Raw genomic sequence first — 20562 nt, 5'->3', positions numbered from 1 at the left:
TCTGAAAATAAACCTGAAAGGTGCACAAGATGCCTCACAGAAGTAACAGAATTTTGGCCTGACTAGACCTGACTCCTCAAGTTGCTCTAGTCGTTACGGGGTTTTTTTAAGGAAACAAAGAAAGAGAAATGCAAAACCCAAACTTCATCGATGTCTGAACTGAAACAGGGAAGCACAAACTAAATTATGCCTTGATAAACTCAATACTGTTATAAACAAGAATATTGCTGCAATAATGCAAAGAATTCTGCACCCTTTGTTCCATAAAACACCTTAGTGTTTCCTCGAGTTAGCTTTCTTTCATGTCCTTCATCAGGTGGCAGTATTTCTAAGTTTACATTCATCATGTAATGCTTTGGCTGCTTCTGAGATGCTGTGGTGTAGTTGTTGTTTCTTACTTTTGTATTAATTCCTCTTCCTCTGCCATACCTCAAATTCAATTGCAATAACCACACTGATGACCACTTTGCGAGATTAAACAGAAACTCTCCTATTGCAATTGTGCTAACCATGCAAGATGCCAGGTTTTAAATATGACGGCTCCTATACTACATAACAATCCACCACATCTACTAACATTAAAAAAAATAGTTGGTGTTCACAGGTACTCCAAAGGAAGCAGATTTGTAAACTGCTGTAGATGCCTACTTTAAGAACAAAAGCACTACTTTTATTTTCAAAGTTTAAAAGTAAAAGATCAGGATTTAATTTTGATGCTCACTCTTCATTTCCAAAGCTATGACAACTTACACTATAATAGAAGTTTAAAAAAAGTATGTTAAGGATAATGAAAGGAAAAAAGGCACAAGCAGAGGTATAAAACAGTTTCTGAAAAAGAAAATTTAATAACCTAAAATATTGCAGGCCTGGAAGAGATAACAACTCTGACAGGCACACAAAACCACAAATGTTGCAGACAAAATGAACAGAGAACAACTATTTGACATTTCTCATAATACACGAACTGAAAAACATCAAACAAAATAAAAAGGTAGCAAGATGAAGGAAGTCTTATTGTTGCACCGTTTTGGAACTCAGCTGCAGGCTGCTGTGGGCACCGAAATATTCAGAAAGTATGTAAGTACGTGCTTAATACCTGAGTAACACAGATAGGAGAAGTCTCAGTGACTACTGACCATCGGTTATAGGTCAGGGGGTCCCTGAACCCTCAGCCAACGGAAGCTGGGAGGGTTCAGCTTTGCTCTGTCCTTGGATTATTTTTCTGTACCTTTCCAGGTGTGGCCAAAGGGATGGGATGTGGGCTAAATAATCCACACACCTCTGACCCAGAACAACTATCTTTGATACCGGTGTCAAATTAGTGAAATTAAGACTTAGCCAACTTGTATCTCATTACGCTAGGTTGGAATGGAGAATCAGAGGTTTCAAATACTCAACAATCACAGAGTGGTTTGGTAGAGAGATTTAGGTGATTCTGTTTTACCAAGTCTTAAAACACTGGCAAGGAAAAACTCCAGATTCAGGGGTTCCCCTGCCACCACAACCCCCCTTCCAGGGAATCCTGTATGGGTCTAAGATGTCACCAGCTGATTTGATTACTGTCACTGTGACTCATCATGCTCAAGAGTCACAGGAACAGGGACACTGCAATAAAATATGTTGCCTCAAGGACCTCTGAAAGCCTAATGAATCCTAGTGCCTACACTTCAATCAACTTTAGCCATATTTATGTCAAAAAAATGTATGATGACTGGGGCTAAAGCGTAAGTGAGAGCCACCTGTGGTAACTACATGCCACAACACCCTAACTATCATATTTTTATTACTTCTGCCATCCATTTCAAAGCTCTGTTTCACTTGTACTGCAATAAAATTAAAAAGAGAACCAATATTTTTAGACTTTGGCAACAGCTAGTATTTTGCTTCTTGAATTGTTTTGTGGAAGTATTTTGCTGCATTTTGGTCTTCAAGACGCACTTGATATTGTCATTTACGGCTGCAATGTTCAAAGCCATTTGAGGCCCAGTTCCACCTTTCCTCATGCCCTGATAAAACCTACATGGTGGGAATCTGAGTCAAATCAGCCTCTGCAAACACGACAGAACTTCCCACCACTGTACTCTGCCCTTTGAGTGACAAGACCAGCATTAGTAAGCAGCATCAAGTTACAAATTTTCTTTAATGTAAACGGTAAGTGTGGTGTAAGAACGTGCAGAAATCATTTAAATCCAAGACTGGATTTCCAGAAAACAATTATGATAGTTAACAAAAAGACTTCTTGGAAACCATGCTGGCATTAATTTCAAAGCAAAGGTTAAAAAAGCTAACTAGGATGATACTCATGCTCACAGCATGTTAAACTTCCAGGTAAAACTTATCCTCAAGGACTGGACTTTCAGCAACAAGGTGAAACTCAAATGCAAAAAGTTGTCAGTTGAAAAGAAGAGGAACACAGACACAGAGGCGATAATCCTCATGCAATCAGCTCATAACGGCAGGTAGATAAGAAAAAGACAAACAGGACTCTGGAATTCATAGGCAGATACACACCAGTAGGGATGGGTAAACATTACTGCCTTGTAGAAACACAAACTGACTGGAAACCCCCTCACAGCCACACCTCAGAGAAATAAACTTTATCTGAAGCAGGTGTGAAGGAGGACTATTGAGACGATCAAGGAACTAAAGAGCCTCTCATACTACTGTGGGAACAAAAAAAGTTTTACTTGTTCAAAAAAAAAAAAAAAGAGTGAAAAAGTGGATATGATCGCTACCTATACATAAAATTGGAAGGAAGGACATCAGTAATAAGGATGATAAATGATAAGATATCTGCTTAGGCTAATGGACAATAAAATTACATGGATAAAACAGTGTAAAATTACCATGAATTAACCTTTGGCAGGAATTTGGAATGACTTTAGACATTTGAGCAGAGATTTTAGACAAGCCTTTCAACAGGGAGGAGAGACAACATGTCATTTCAGATGTAAACAATTTACCCGTAATGTCTTATTATGAGATTCATAATCAAATATTACAGTCATTTCCCTCAGTTAAAGCTTGTATATATGCCACTTTTACTCTACTATTTCTGTCTCATGCTATTGATACTTGGGACACTAGCTACTGAAAAAACAACTGCAGGAACTGCCTTATCCTCTTGACACTCTTGGATGTGAAAAATCTTTGAAATATAGCTCATCAGCTAACGGTTTTAATACTGCATCTTGGAGGAAAAACTGGTCTGGACTTCTCTATCAGGTTTTTTTATGTCTATTTTACATTTAAAATGAGCAACCAGAGTGTCTTTTGGTAGGGTTCATACGCCACAGTGCACATTTCCAAAGCAAAATCTTTTTTTTTTTGAACACACGGTGTTGATCTCCATGTTGTGTAAATAAGAAAGCACTTACAAGTGCCAGCCAGAAAGGTTCTGCAAAAGAAGAATAAAGGCCTCGAATAACACCCAAGCTCTTCCTCAGCAGTCGGGGGTGGCAGAGACAAGTGGCTGGTCTGGCAGCAGCACCACAATGAACTGTGTCTCTCCAGCCCCTTCCAACCTGCCTGTCACCATAGTAACTTGGTGCTGCCATACAAACAGACAGGGAGCGGGGAGGACTGAGATAGCAACCAGCTCTTTTGAAGCATTTTCAAAACAAAGCAGCTTCTTTCTTCATCCATTTCCACAGCAGAAAATAGCCTGCTTTAATATTTTTTTTTTTTCTTTTGGTGAAGAGCATAGTGTAGAAAAGCAAAGCTAATACAATATTTCTTCTGCATCGTATTCTGAATGCTTTGACTCTTTGAATAGCTGGATGAAAAATGTCATATGTTTCGTGCAATACTTACACCTTCTGTTAATGTACAATGTAGGAAGGTACTGTCCCTGCTGGGTACCTAATAACATTCACCAAAGCTTCTGAATAGGTGAAACAGCCTTAATTGCAGTCTGTAGGCTCACTGTGCCCCAGGTTCATTTCTAGAAGTATATAAAAACATTAAACTCGGTACTCTACAGCTGCGATTACAGGGTGGAAAAGGCACAGACACCTCTGCATGTCACCGCCAAGGACAACTGTCCGCAGGAAGCTTAGGTTTTGCATATTCACTTCTGGGTCTCACTTCACCCCCAGCCAATATATCCCTCATTAGGAACGACATAATTTATCAGAAACCTGTGCTACACAGGGGATCAGCCTTGTTGTCTCAACCAGTATTTATTTTCTTCTGAAAACACATTTTTACGTCTTCTGATTCCAGCTAAGACTCTGACTAAGCAACCTGAGTTGAGGTGATGTACGATTTCTAAACACTACACAGATCAAGTCTGTACACAACAAGTGTTTATATGAAAAGTTACTTTTAATCCATCCAGAGCAGTAATGCTTAGGTGGGGCACATTAAGAGTTTTAGTTATTTCTGTGCTAAGCAAGACCAAGCAGTTCCACCCTTCCGCTGGAACCACAGTGAGTGTTGCTCATTCGAGAAATCCTTGCTAACAAACAAGGGAAGGAAAACAATTGTTCAGTCCCATGCTGCCAAATTTCCAAGAGGTGTCAGCCACGTTATACAATCAGGTTCTCAAACAAGGTATATCTTGGCACGGCTCTTCCTTCAACAACTGCTCTTCATCGAGATGTGCTGATCTACAGGAACGTGCCTGAACGGTCCTTTACACAAAATGAGGAAAAGTGATCTTAAAGAATTATAAGTACATTACTAAGAGGTCAGATGAAGCTTGCAAAGGAACAAGGGCAAATATATAGAGCCAGATAGTCCCCACAGAGAGGATCCTCGTGCTGTCCCTCTCACCACACTGCAGCAATAGTGCTCCCAGTTCCCCTGGTGTGCAGGGTCAAACACCAAGCACCCGGCACGCACTGCTTGGGCTGGCCTAAGTTTCTCAGGTAGTCACAATCCCACCAAGCACAGGTTCTCAGGACATTCTTTCATTTCAAATAATGGTCCAGGGTGTTTCTAGACAGAAGGAGTAGTCAGGAACATGCAAACTTCAAGCCACAGGTGAGACTGGGTTTTTTTGGTTTGGTGTGGTTCTTTTAAAGGTCTAAAAGCTGGAGGAGTTTTCCATTCTGTGCTTATATTCTTTAAATCTTCTTCTAAAGAAAGTGTATTTTCACTAGTTAACCAAAACTTCACCCTACAAAACATTCTTGTCTACGAAGACAGACTTCTACATCAATTTTATTAATAGAAACCAGAATTAAGATTACAGAAACCCATTTTAGTTCCGATTTTATTTCAGGAGGCTTTTTAATGATTAGTTTTATTCCTCGTGGAGGTTGCACCTCTGCACATGAGCTATCTGCCTATATGACCCACAAAAAAGAAAGACTGAAAGTAACCGAACTACTTAGGAAAAGTATTCCACCCAGCTAGGTATGCACTGAGGTGAATACACCCTGGGACATGGGGAAGAGCCACAAGCAGTTCTTACAGCTAGCATTTCAAATTATATGCTATTCTAGCTGTCATGCACTCAAAGAACATGTCAAAATTTTCTTCATGACTATGAAACTTCTGAAAAAATTAAATTATATTCTCAAGCCAGTGACTCCAGGAGTCAGAGCCTTAAATATTGCTGCAAAGGATATTCAGACATTCAGTTTAACCTGCATGCAAAGCAGCTGGCTTAGTTGATGAGAAGGAGAACTGCGTGTTTTGGCAGGTGGCTACAGAAGAAATCTTTAGGTTCTGAGCTAGGCTACTTCTGTCTTACCATAATAAAGTGAACTTTACGAAAATTTTTTTTCTCTTGCTTTCTCAAATCTCCCATGCTATAATAACTTTCACTTAGGTGGTTTTGTGTTACCAGTTGGGTTTTGTTTTCATATTACTGGAAAAATTATAAAGAACCAGGCTGAGTTCTGCTGGTTTGAAAAGGAGAAAAGAAGAAAAGGCACTGACATGCCAGTAAAGATATGTGCTGGTGATTGTATCCATCTGCCTTAAATCAGATACTGATTTTGCAGTTGTGTTCCCAAGGACAAGCTCACATGTGGTCTCAGTCCTCTCTCTGGTCAAAGACCATGTTTCCTTGGCTTACGTGTCGTGTGGCAAAAATTGACCACTGATCCTGACTGATAACTAATATCATGACTTTATTTTATTTATCTTTCTTCAAAGCTACTGATTTATGCAAAAGTTCTTTGGTAAGACTAAAGCCCCTGGCATTCTCCAAAAAGTCTGAAGTAGCTAAACTGAGAAGAATGGAATGTAGTTTTCATCCTTTTTGAAGTCTGGCTTGTTTAGCTGTTCAGCGTTTAATTTAAACTACTTAATTCTAACATGAATATGTTTAGTTTAATTCTGATTAATTTCTTTATGCGGTCTAACAAATATTTTACAGGTATTTCAAAAATTTATTTCTAGCAGATAGTTGCGGGGCTTTTTGTTTGCGTTTTTGTTAAACAAGAACTAATAACCACTAGAATTCCATCACCTAATTTCTAACATAGTTCCTATGGATGTATGAATGTACCACGGAAAAATTACTTACAGCTCCTCTATTCGTTTTTCTGAAGTGCTTTATACAAGTCGCTCTCCAGAAACTTGATTTTATTTTCTTATTATGAAATTTCAACCTTTATGTAATTATTATTTTATAATGCCGGTAATATTTGGCACTGTAATATACACAAGGGTCAAAGGATTCATTCATAAGCAAAAAGCATGACATCATCTCTGGCAAGTGGGATTAAAGTATGATGAACTTAAAATCAATGATTTCTGAACAAAACTGTGATGTTGAGAGATAACTAACACCACTGACTTTGTGAGTACTCAAAGCTCTAACAGAAGGATGAAATTAAGATACTTTCTCATTTTACTTCTGTGAAATTTCGTTTCCACTGGAGGGGATGAGATGTACAAATTGTACGTAACAAGGTGGATTGACGATGGCAGAGCAGTGCATGTGGTCTACCTTGACTTCAGCAAAGCATTTGACACCGTCTCCCACAGCATCCTTACAACAAAACTGAGGAAGTGTGGACTGGATGATCGGGTAGTGAGGTGGACTGCAAACTGGCTGAAGGAGAGAAGCCAGAGAGTCGTGATCAATGGGGCAGAGTCTGGTTGGAGGCCTGTATCTAGTGGAGTGCCTCAAGGGTCAGTTCTGGGACCAATACTGTTCAATATATTCATCAATGACTTGGATGAGGGAATTGAGTGTACTATCAGCAAGTTTGCTGATGACACCAAGCTGGGGGGAGTGGCTGACACGCCAGAGGGCTGTGCTGCCATCCAGCGAGATCTGGACAGGCTAGAGAGTTGGGCGGGGAAAAATTTAATGAAATATAACAAGGGAAAATGTAGAGTCTTGCATCTGGGCAGGAACAACCCCAAGTTCCAGTACAGGTTGGGGAATGACCTATTAGAGAGCAGTGTAGGGGAAAGGGACCTGGGAGTCCTGGTGGACAGCAGGATGACCATGAGCCAGCACTGGGCCCTTGTGGCCAAGAAGGCCAATGGCACCCTGGGGTGTATAAGAAGGGGGGTGGTTAGTAGGTCGAGAGAGGTTCTCCTTCCCCTCTACTCTGCCCTGGTGAGACCTCATCTGGAATATTGTGTCCAGTTCTGGGCCCCTCAGTTCCAGAAGGACAGGGAACTGCTTGAGAGAGTCCAGCGCAGGGCAACAAAGATGATGAAGGGAGTGGAGCATCTCCCTTATGAGGAAAGGCTGAGGGAGCTGGGTGTCTTTAGCTTGGAGAAGAGGAGACTGAGGGGTGACCTTATCAATGTTTATAAATATATAAAGAGTGGGTGTCACGAGGATGGAGCCAGGCTCTTCTCGGTGACAACCAACAGTAAGACAAGGGGTAATGGGTTCAAGCTGGAACACAAGAGGTTCCACTTAAATTTGAGAAGAAACTTCTTCTCAGTGAGGGTGACAGAACACTGCAACAGGCTGCCCAGGGGGGTTGTGGGTTCTCCTTCTCTGGAGACATTCAAAACCCGCCTGGACGCCTTCCTGTGTAACCTCACCTAGGTGTTCCTGCTCTGGCAGGGGGATTGGACTAGATGATCTTTTGAGGTCCCTTCCAGTCCCTAACATTCTGTGATTCTGTGATTCTGTAATTGCTTTGGTTAAGTTTGATGCTTTTCCAAATGAAAGAATATGAAAGACATTGTATAAAAGATACAAGTTCTGGATGGAAACTTGTATTAATAGTGTTTGGAGTGCCTGAATCAACACTTTAAGACTCTTGATCCAAAGCTAAGAAATATCATCCTAGATGCCCTAGCAAGTATAAACTGAAGACTCTTGAAGTTCGTATAAATACTTCATCTGCTGTCTGATTTCTAGTTGGTCAATTCCTTAAGTGGAGAAGAGCATCTTTTTGAAAAAGAACAGAGCAAGAACTATGGAAAACAGCCCACCCTTAAAGTTATGCTGTGTGAAGGCGTTCCCAACACTGACTCCATCTGCAAGATGCTATAAAGGGTTCCCTTGACCTGAAACCATTTTTGATAGCTATAGCATTCACCAGTCTAGTTCTGAAAAGATCCAGAAACCACCTCTAATCCCACCAAAAGACAAACTGCCAAAACACTAATCCAAAATTCTTTAGATAGCGGTCACAGCCACTACAGCAAGTAATTTGGCACAGCAAGGCCAGAACAACAGAAGAAAGTAGCCTGTGCTGAGCCTTCCCATCTATACTGTGTGCACTTCAGGAATTGTGCTTCACACTGTATCTTGCCTGGTTGAGTCAAACCCAGTGATTGATTCTAATGTATTGTTTGGGGCCAGAAGCACATTTGGTGCACAGCTGGAACAGAGGTTCTGGTTCAGTTTCCTCCAAAAGAAATCCAGCTCATGCACAGCAAAATGGTTCTGCAGTAAGTGGGGGAACTCTCCTCAAAATGAACCTCTCTGCTCAGACCTCTTTTCTAGACTGAATCTGTAGCTTTCAGCCCTTCCTTAGACTTATCAATTTTCTTCCCATTTCTGCTTTTTCCTGCCAAACTCTTGGCCATATTTTTTCTAAAAGCCATGTTCAAATAATACACATCAGCTAAAAACAAACACTCACGTGAAACAACCAACTGATCCGCATGCAGTATTTCCACTACCCTGAGATAACACTTCCTTTTCTGTAACAAATGTTGCAACTCAAGTTCAATATCCACTAGAAAGTGAACTTTTGTCTTACAGGTCAAGATTTTACCACTTATCTGGACATTTTACTTAAAATGCTCAAGTACCTTCAGCAGATATGCTCACAATGATTTCACATGAGCTACATGTTACTTCATCACATCATTAGACGATGGCACAGATGAAGGGATGTTCTTGAAACACTTATTTTTGTCTCAGGTATCCACTTTCCTCAAAAGCCATCTTGGAAGTAGCTTAAAATGACATGGATATGAAGCTATTACTTCATCCACCACCAAGTGCATATGCACATAGAAACCTCGTTGCTTTCTGAACCCGAGTCAAGCAGGTTCCTGGCATTTTTCTAGCTTTGTTTCTGGTCTGCCTGTGGTATCTCTGTCCCGCAATCAAACCCTATGTGAAAGAGTCCAGGGCACGCCATGCTTGGAAGGAAAGCCCTGCACAGCACACAGTCCTGCTCTGTGTGGAGACAAGAAGAGATGAAGATAAGGAAGCCCAGCCTTAGCCACTGGCAGCAGCAGCTGTAACCAAGTGCTAATGAGCTGAAGCGAGCCACTAATGGCTGTCACTACATTTTACTTTACTGTGGCACTACTTAAAAGAAGCTTCCTGAAAGAAATGTAAGGGATTTTTAATTCTAAAAATTCTCTGGTTAATAACTTCTTTTGCTGGCAGCTATGGCTTTAGTCACATGTACTTAAATGCTGGAAGGGTTGTCTCTGAGGTTTTCCAGAAGTCTCAGGTATCCTGTGCCTACTGGAGGGGACATGTCCATGAATGCTTTTGCCAGTGGAAAGCCCTATCAGACTTCTACGACTGATGAGGCTTTCATCAAGCATATTAAGAAGCAAAGCCTCAGTCCAGGGTCCTGGGACTGGCAAGTCCTCAAAACACAAGGCGTTCCTATCATCCCAGCATGATTCAACTTGCTGTCCAAAAAACAGATCCAGCAGCCTTTGATCTTCAAAGATGACAGGGAAGAGCCTTTGAGGCAGCCAAATGCGTCTTTCTGTATTACCAGATTGCTACAGAGAAGAGCAGATGGGTGGAGCAGCCTCTGCGCTCCTGCCATAGAAGCAGCCCAGTTCTGTGTTAAATTACAGCAGCACAGAAGAGTACATATGGCAAGCGGGAGAAGAGATCCCAAATTCAGCTGTGCAGCTGCTAGGTGGGACCACCCTGCCCATACGCACACCGAGGAGACACTTGTTTTGCTACGCTGAAGTCAGAAGGAACCAGTCACAGAAACGGCAGAACCGGACACTAAATATCCTGCTTCAAAGGGACCTTTCACTAGAAGTAGCTTGCAACATCCCACATTTTGAAGTATTTTAATACATCTGTGCGAGTCTTTTCTCTTTAGGACTAGTACGGGTCAACTGCAGCAAAAAATCAGATGCACAAACAATGAAAGTTACGTTACTACAACAAAGTAAAATCTCTTACCTCACCAAATGCACCCCTTCCAATCACTTTTATAATTTCAAAGTCATCTCGATGGAGCTGCATTTCCTTTACCAATTTTGTAAATGGTTTTGCTGTTTAAGAAAAAAAAAAAGAAAATTCAATTACGAAGAGAAATATTATAAGCCAAAAAAAATCCATAAACCAGAGGTACTCATTGCATACCCAGTGCAATAGGAGTTTTTCAACTACTATTAGAACTATAAAAGGAAAAAAAAATTAATTACACTATTTAATAACATTTAGAATTTTTAAAAAAGTTCAATCCTATGATTGGTATTGCCTTGCTGCCAGTGAGTAAAGAGCAAAGTTGTCTTTCAGAAGGATTCCCCCCCTGCTTCTTTAGGGTTTTGTGAATCAGTGAAGGACCAAGTGGAAGGGAGAGAGCTGATTCATTACTGGTAAATCCTGGAGAAAATCTGTCCTATCCTTCAGCCACTAGAATAATTCTCTTCTTAAGCAGAGTTCAGCTTTATGTTTTATTATTTCATCTAGTACGAGCTAAGCCTTTAACAACTTGCTCTCAAGAGAGAGCTGTCTCTACTCAATAGCAATGAAACCATTTCCTACAAGATCTGTGGCTAATTTAACATTTTTACTTTGAACTATCTTTTCTGTGAAGCAACATTTACCAGATCTCAACTAGACCAAGTATTGAAGGGTTGCAGCCTAAAAGATGCCCAGCAACTAACTAACCTCTACCTACTTTGTTCTGCTAGTGCCACTGGACTCAAGACATTTTTCGAAATATCTGATTGATGAGTTCCACTGTATCTGCAGATCCCATCAATTTTCTCCTCTCTAGTTCCCATTCAGAATATTTTCTTTATTTCTAGCATATCGCAAGATGAGGATTACTGTTTAGACACTTTTGTTACAATTCAGTGCTCTAATTATGAAGACCAAATCAATAAGGAAACAGAGTGGCACAAGCTAGACTGCACAGGATCAAGTATGGTGTCTACAAAGATGCTTACACTTCTAAGCACACAAAAAATTACTCTTCTCCACCTAATCACAAACATCATTATACTAAAATTTCTGAAGTTTTTGAACAGTTTTATTTTTTCCATTTGTAACTGAATAAAACATCACAGAACTATTCATTGTAAATCAGCCCAAACTCCCTTTTTACCTCATCTTATATTATGATTAAGCTAATGAGTTATAAGCCAAACAGAATTCTTACAACAGGGGTCACTGCCTTAGTGATGTATTTCAGATGCTAACACAAACAAACCAAACCTCACAGACACACAGAAGATACCGAAGTCTGAACTGGACATTACAGACTGCAGTAGGAATTCTAACCAAGAAAGCCTGAAAACCTCTCAGCAAAAAAAAATCATTTAACAGCTAATAAAATGAAGAAATAGCTGTACTGGACAATAGCCGTGCTGCTTCTTTGTACTTAGCAGAGGTGTTACTGAAAAGGTTTCCTCCACAAGTAATACCTCTGCCAATGGATGTTTCTTGTCTATCCAAAGGATGAAATTTAAGAACAAGACCCTACTAGATTTTCTGCTTGATTCTACCTTTCAGCTGGGCAGAAATGCCCACCATGGTCTCCCCCACCACAAGGCCATTGAGACCATCATCCTCCCAAACCTCAAACTGTTTCTAACAAACTTACTCAGCAACACCAACTCAAACGATTTATGAGACCTACACCAGTCCAATCAGACACGTATACGACTAAATACCACTGCCGATGGCTGTGATACACATTGGTTATTTTGCAAGGTTCTCCTGTCTCCTTCCCTTCAAACCAGGACAGACTCAGGAAATACAACTACAGATAAGAAATTAATGTGAAAGTTCTGTTATCAAGTTATGGATCACTACTACAGAATGCAGGTCATTAGATTAATTTTGACGAACACCAGATTCTATTATTAAAATTCAAGGAGAGGGTAAATGAAATCTAGTCATTTTACTTCTGGCAGATACTACTAACCCAAGACCTTTTTTTTTTTTTAAAGAAATAAACAATTTTACCGATAATGCTATTTAGTAAACAGAATACCAAAATAATTGGCTTAAGTATTTATAAAAAACCCTGCTGCTCTAAGTTGATCCCAAGCAACTTCCAAAGCAGAAAGACACAAATCCACGTGAGTTTAAGCCCTCTTGTACATTAAAAAAAAAATCCCTTATTTCTAAGATTTTTCTTGTTTTGTCAACTGGTGACAAAATATTTTATTATTTTGTCTACAGTTCTCCTTGCTTTGAAGTATATCAAACTTCACCTCACTAAAATTGGGATTCGGTTTAGAAATGCATTAAGTTGTATCAAAGCAAGTGAATTCAATGAGTTTTATATTTTAAAAGACAATAAATATAACGTATCAAGCAGAGCATGTAGTTAGATTTGAATAAACAGAATAAATAGTGTCTGCAGAGAAGGACATTAATGCTGTCTTTCTTGGAACTGTGTCCTTCAGAAAGGAAGGATCGGCAGACCTCATTACCACCACTTCAATTCAACAGCTGCAAGAATCCCAGGTTGGTCCTGCTCCTTCCATCTCAATTGGTCAACTGAAGTACTACCTATTAAAATGAATTGGTTTAATAGATGTAAATGAAAAAAGCATTCCCTCCTAAAAAGAAGTTACTATTTTTACAAGCTGCTTGTGCATTTAACTAATGTTGGGTTTTAGTATTCAGCAGGTGTTGGTGTCTGGAAAACCAGCAACTTTGTGCTTTGTCTCTTGGAAAGTTCAGCACCAAACATGAATATCTGAATGTACAGGGAAAAAATTAAATTGGACAGGACTTTCCCCAAAATGGGAAAATTCAGGTCTTTGTCAAGACATCTAAGATTCCTTAAAACTAAATAAAATTTGAAGATAAAACCTAATATCCACAGAAGCTCATCATCACAGAGACTACAACAGAGGCTACGCAGCAGATCATTGCACGGGGGAAGTAAGAAACCAGTAATTTGTTTAAATTGACACTTAATGTATCACCATTTTGGAGTAGAACCCTGTTTGCACCACATTGCAACCTGCTGTTTCTAAGTACTGGATTGCACAATTTTTACCTCTTAGTAAGTTAAATCAAAAAATATTTCCAATTTGCTTTCCTGCTCCCCCAGGAGATGCTTGCCCCTCAACTCTCTGACATCCAGATGAGCAGCACACACACAACTGGCAAAATTGAGTGAGCAGAAACTCGCACCAAAAATCATCAGGGAACTGTGTTTGCTGTGCTTGCCAGAACAATGCCAAGTGATATACCCACCACTACATAGTGGTAAAAAGCTCCAGCTTCTCATTTCACGCATCACTCTTTTATAAATAGGGAACTCAAAGCAAACTTCTGTCCATATACTAGAATGAATAATTACACTTTACCGATTAGTTTTGATCCCAATATTAAAAGCAGAACTTATGATTTGGAGTTGATTTAATACTTAATGAAAGTATTTCATCCTGGCAAACAGAAGCATTAGCTGTACTGGGGGTTTTGCTGGCAGAGGTTACTGAATTTTGTTATATATACTGTTGTCAGGGTAACATTAGCTGAGAGTAATTGCGAGAGTTTGTTTATTCATGACTGTGAGGCAGTAATCAGAATTTGGGATAGGCGTTGTATGTGCAATGTATTCGTATGCATCACTGCCTTTCCTCTCAAGCTGATTTTGCATTATTGTACTCAGACTTGCTTGGAAGAAGGGTGTACTCCATAAGGCCACACAATAAAAAAAAAACCAAGAAAACACAAAACTCCCCACAAAATCACTATTTTTAAGGAGCCAAGAAACGTATGCTCTCAAGAATATAATACAAAACAGTAACAGTCGATTTTTTGATCAATACTCATAAGGAGAAGTGAAACGCCACCATTTATTTCTTCATCAAAACAGGGTATGTATGAAAGCCATAATTCTCCACCCACAAACTAATTCTATTCCGATCATATTCTCCTCTTCCCCTGATAGATGAGACTGGTATATTTTGTTTGCGCAAAAAGAAAACATCAATTTGAATAATTTGAAAACGTAATTTGAAGCCTAGTCATAGGTAAATAGGTTTATGATTTAGGTTTGTGAGCTGGTGCATCTACACTGCAGCCAATTTATATTATGCTACCTGATGAAAGATATTTGCAGACTGTTTCAGAATGACTAAAAGCTGCATGAAATGCCAGTAGAGAGGACCTGACACGGTAGGTTGGGGATCCTGCGCTGCCACCCCAGGAGTGGGCACTTGTGGCCTTCGCCAAGGTCAGAAGCACGTGGCAAATTTCCTCTCGTTTCTGAGAGCAGGTCAGGGAAGGATGGCAGTATTGGCAACATCACCCTCCACAGAAATAACAGGACAACTTTTCCCAAGACAGAATGTGGTTAAAAATGAGAAGAGTTGAGGTATGTTCTGGATTTTAACTTTCTGTTCAGATTCTGAACCATTCCGTTTACGTCAATAATTTACTCTCTGGAATCACAAAAGTTGGCACCTTTATTTGGACCACCCGCTGGGTTTACGATAACTACTGCTTCAGTGGTGAAGTTACCCAATGGCTCTGATTTGAGGACTCCTGTGTATTTTGTTAGCCAGTGCAAGTTTCCAGAAATTCAGAGTCACTGAGTCATGCTGCCAAACATTCAAGAACATCTGATGTTTTGAATCATTGGCAGTTTCAAGTTTTAAATAAATGTGAGGACTGCAAGAAAATAATACACGGATTCAGAGGTCTCTTTCAACAATTCACATTGAAAGGGACCTCGGTAGGTCCCTAGTCCAACCTCCTGCTCAAATCACAGTCACTATTGATTGCAGACCAGGTTACTCAGGGTTTTTCCTGGTCAGGCCTCAAAAACTTCCAAGGATGAAGAATCCAAGGCCTCCCTGGACAATCTATTCATATCCTGGACTGCCCTGCACCAGGCAGTTTCAGAGTTCAGAACTGATATTGTGAGTGATTTGGGCTTTGAGTCATTATATAACATGATGATAACTTTCAGGTAGGTCTACCCAGAAGGTATGTCCAAACTGGTCATACAGAAATTCATCTGCCACCACACTCTCTTTATCTACTCATCCTCTTTACAAAACATTGTGGTAGGAAACTATGTGAATTGCAAAATATTCATGTCAGGGAAACAACAAAATGACGCAGATAATTGTCTGTGGAGCCATACTCCCAGCAGGCAGATCCAATATTTTATTTAAGATGTTTTCTTTGGAAGAAGAACATGAAAGAGCAGTGAGTTTTACCATTTCCCTCAACCATCCCTCTTCACTTACATTCTAGAAATCAAGTAACTTGTTTGCCCTTTGTGCACCCTTTTCAAAGAAACAGCATTCCTGTGATATTGCTGCTAAAACAGTAGGCTGACAGGTTTAACAAGTTAGTGCTTGTATACATGTCTTGGGAGATACTCACGCCCAGGTAGCCCCAACCTACTTACTAGGGTGATAAATACCTGTTACAACCCACACTTGAGGTTTAAAGAAGGACAATCCTCTTGCTACCCAATTGTGAAATTTTCCCTGTATTTTAGAAATGTAAATTTTTGCTATTTTTTCCATCCTTTGTTGACTCCAGTCTTAATTTTTCCAATTATAGATCCTTGCCTCCCTTTTCCTCTGCTGGCCTGTTTCCTCTTACTGCCCACCCCGTGAATGCTTTTTTTCGGTCTGGTTTCCTACGGAAATAAGGTACATGCGATCATACTGCTTGGCAGTCACAGTCCATTCCTCCCACACAGTATATTAATATTTTGATCCCAGTGAAGACCCTTAATATTCCCTTTACCAAATTTCACTGAAGATGTCCAAAGATATGAAGTTGCTACAAGTTTTATAACACACACACACAAGCACACACTTCATTTGCCCTGTCTGCCTCTTGCTCAATGATCTGATTTTTCATTATTCATCAACATCCATTAGACAAATAGATGCAGTGGTGCAAGACTGGTAATCCTTACAATGATACAAGCTCCACTGGGTTGAAAACCTGAGAAGCACAACCTGGTTATATCCTGCAAAGTGCTCACAGCCCTTGCAGAACAGCCTCTTGACACAGGACGCTGCTTCACATGCTGTCAGAGTCCCCTTTGTCCCCTGAGCAAGGCCGGCCAGTTTCAGAGCGCCTGGTTGTCAGTACTTCCTAATTTTAAGATGTTCTCTTCTAATAGTATTTATCTGAACTGAAATGCCAGTAGCAACAGACACATATACTAATACAACACCAAGAAAGTCTGAACCTTCTTGAGGCTGATTGCCAGCATTTTTCAAGAGAATAAGTTGTAACTATTATTAAATTAAATATTGTATTGTGATACGTAATGCAGTATACAAATATTTTAAAAAAAACAAACCCTCAAACTTTTTTTAAGATAGCCATTTGCAACCATGATTACGGATTTTGCTTCATTTTATGAAAGCCTTCTGACATATGTAAAACAGAGTTCCTGACCACTTTCAATCAGATACCTCACTGGCACTTAACAGAACCATGAGCTTGGACAAGATTTAGACAATTACATGCAAAATCCTCAAAGGTTTAAAAGGATAAATCCATCATTACTTTTAGGCATAAACCAAGACTGAGTGCTCGTGGCTTCTGCATTTTGCTCCACCAGCTGCTTTATCAGTTATAGATGAACTGATCCTGGCACTTAGAATTTGTATACTAGTTTGCGATAACTGCACGAAAAATTTGTCACCATGCTAAAGGGTAATAGCATTGGGAAATGCTTTGAAGAAAAATATCGAGCAGTAGGTTGTGGTGCTGATCCTATCAGTGTCAGTAAATTTGCCAGCAGAGGAGCAAGGCAGTTACTTTGAAACATCACCCTTGTTCACTGTTATTCACTAAGCACACTTTTGGTGTGGCAAGCCCAGAAAGCAAGTACCACATAGAAGGACTGGATTTGCTGCAATATGCTACCATTTGCCAGCTCGCTGATGAATGTTACCACAAACACTTAATAGCTGGCTATCTGCCTGACTAGCCCATTCACTGCTTTTCATGCTTACAATGAAATGACACCAAAGATGCTAATATTGGCACAGACGAGTACAGAGGAACACGCAGATGATTCTGAGTAGTCCAAGTGACAAAACATGTTGCCAAAACTCCTGTAAAAGCCACTATGCTTCTCTTTGAGAACTAGATGGCAACATGGTCTTAGCGGAAGAGAGAAAATGTTGGCTTATATATCCAAGAACAACCACCAAATTACTATTTGCTGTACTCATATATATATGCGACAGTAGCTTACCTATGGAAAAGTAATGGTCAGGTAAAATAAAACCCACATACCAGTCAGACCTAAAGGTAATGGCATCTGCTAATGCTACGAGGGATGCAAGTACAAGGGAGAGGAAGCTTACACCTGAGATCTAGCAGAGAAGGGAGCTCACTGCCCAACTTGTCATCTTCATGTTGTGTTACTGTTAGGGAATGAGGCATAACTTGGGAAAATACAACTTGGTCTCTAAAACGAATTAATGCAGAGTTTTTGATTGGTTTGTTTTGGGGGGGTTTTGGTGGGTTTGTTTGGGGTTTTTTTTGTTTTGTTTTGGTTTTTATTTTTGGGGGGTGGGGAGAGGGGCTGTGTGTGTGTATGTGTGTTTTTCTGTTTTGTGGTGGGTTTTTCTGGTTGTGTAGGGTTTGTTTTGGTTTGGTTTTATATTGAAGTTGACCCTGGAAGATGGAACTGTTAGTACTAAGACTGAAAACATGACTCTGAAGAGTATTTAGTTTGGGAAACCCAGAAGTGACTTCCTATCTACACAAGCTTGGCAGCTTCACAATATATAACATTTTAGCATACAGCTATCACGACACAGACTTTTTCAAACAGGATGACACATTCTGAACAAGAAAACCTGCACTTTTATGAGTACTAATCAGGACATTTCAAAAAACACTCAACAGCTTGAGATTAAGTTCTAGTCCAACTCTCATGGGAGAATTAAGAAAGCTCCTAGAGAAACTGTGTTCCTGAGTGCAGTTTGTAGTCCAGTTGTCATACCTCTTTCCAACTTGTCACACTTGTTTAGGAGAGGGAAAGCTGCCAAGCCTCTCTAACCTTTCCCTAAGGTTCTCAGCTCTTTCAGCAGACAATGCACCCCCATGGGCTCTCTGGTGGTCTATCAGCCTCTTTAGCGATAGAGACTTCACTGACTAATATATTCTGCAGAAGTCAAATAACATCTGCAAGTTGTGACTTTCTGAAGAGATTGAAATACCAAATCTTGCTCCTACTTAAATTTCCTACGGTTTTCAAAGGTGGTACTTTCCTTCTTAAGCCTTGCTAAAAAAAAAAAAAAAAAAAAAAAAAAGGCAAAGAAAAGATTGCTATTCCATGATAAAGATCTTTTCTGCTTTTGAATAACTGTCGATACGCAATGGCTTCTTAAGCTTCATCTTCAGTCCTTTTATTTTCTTCAAGATGATCATACCCAGCCCAGAAGACGCATGCACACCAAGCCATGTAAAGGCTCTTTGAATTACAGATTTTCCCTGGGACTGTCTGACAACCCAGACATTTGAGACAACTGACAGTGGAACTACAAGACCACGTTAATCCAGGAAATCCATCCTGCTGCAGAAAGAGTTCCTCCTTGTTCCTTCCCAGCACACTCTGAAGAGAAGCTGCCAAATTCATGTAACCGATTGACACGATAAATGCTTTCTGATCACCTGCAAAATGAGGGGATATTTTTCAAGTTTTAGATCCTTCTGCATGACAAGAGAGAGACAGAAGGTTAAGTGATACATCGTTTAGAAGCAGAGTGCTTAGTTTAACTAATAATTAATAGATGTATTGTAAATAAGAAACTAAACAATTATACCTAACATCATCAATTATTTCTTAGTATAGATGTATTGTATGTCAAAACTTTCAAAAATTGTAATGCGTATGTAATAATTATGTGAATATAAGCAATGCAAGAGCATCCAGTCGTTGGAGCACTTGTGGAGGATGATCCCCAGTGTTCCCCAGCACTGCTAAAATAAAGAATGCCGCTTAACAGTATCATCGACTCTGCCGTTCAGCTTATTTCTGCGTTTCAACTCCACTCTATTCTCTGTATCATCATCAGCGTTGACGTGGTATGTCAAACCAGGAAACATTTCCAGGCGAAAGCAAACGTGTCCGTCCCATCCCCTCCCACCAAACCACTCGCCCAGTGTGACTCAGGCAGCTGTGACACCGGAGCCCAAGGCAGGCAGCGGGACCGGGGTGGAGAAGGGCAAAATGGCCTTTTTTGGAATTGATGTGGATCTGCCTCAGACTGCAGTGAGCGTGGAAGTGCCACGCAAGAGTCTGTTTCTATTCAACCTACAGCACATTAGGACAGGATCTTCCAAGATATGTCATGCATTTCTTACAATGTTTTGACAAGAAACACCATAGAATACAATCTCTGTTTAATGTCGCCTTATTGGCACCCAAATTCTTCTGTACTCCTAACTCCAGGGCCACATTTTGTATGTATTGGAGAGACCATTTAAGCCACAGCAAATGGAGATCACATATTGAAGCATGTCAGTAACGGAAAAATTGTTTCATTTTTCTACATGAATCAGCAGTTCCAAACAGCAGAATTTCAATGATTCAATTTATTTCATTCCATAACAAAGTTGTAAATATTGCTAAAATCCACTTATTTTACTGCATGATGAATAATCTAAAAAGCAGATTTAATGTTTTTTTTTCATAGAATAGTTTGAGAATTATGGCTGCTTAGAAAAAACTCTTTGGTATTGAAACTATCCAAAAAATAAGTGGCAAACTAGAGATTAAGAAAATCTCAAATTTGAGCTCACTCAAATTTCAAGAACATATGCATGAATCTAAATTTCATCAGACCCAGCATACCTTGCACACCCTGCTAAGAAATAAAATAATTCCAGTCTGATGACCATACTGTGCTGATATAAGCTTACAAACATTTACATTAATTAAGAAGCTACAACTTACATCAATGTATGAGAAAAGTTCTGGTTTTCTAACTGCACGCTTT

General features: G+C 39.8%; 1 protein-coding gene across 12 annotated transcripts in view; it reads right to left on the bottom strand.

The window, feature by feature from the left end:
• CDC42BPB (CDC42 binding protein kinase beta) overlaps positions 1 to 20562 on the bottom strand; it is a 95634-nt gene that overhangs the window by 55794 nt on the left and 19278 nt on the right. For all 12 annotated transcript variants that reach the window (XM_065636939.1, XM_065636928.1, XM_065636929.1 and 9 more), the window contains exon 2: positions 10553 to 10644. In XM_065636939.1, the coding sequence (XP_065493011.1) occupies positions 10553 to 10644 (92 nt within the window). The remainder of the gene's footprint in view (positions 1 to 10552; positions 10645 to 20562) is intronic.

Source organism: Caloenas nicobarica, chromosome 5 (genome assembly GCF_036013445.1).
Source record: "Caloenas nicobarica isolate bCalNic1 chromosome 5, bCalNic1.hap1, whole genome shotgun sequence".
NCBI lineage: Eukaryota > Metazoa > Chordata > Aves > Columbiformes > Columbidae > Caloenas > Caloenas nicobarica.
This window is presented reverse-complemented; position numbering and strand designations above follow the sequence as displayed.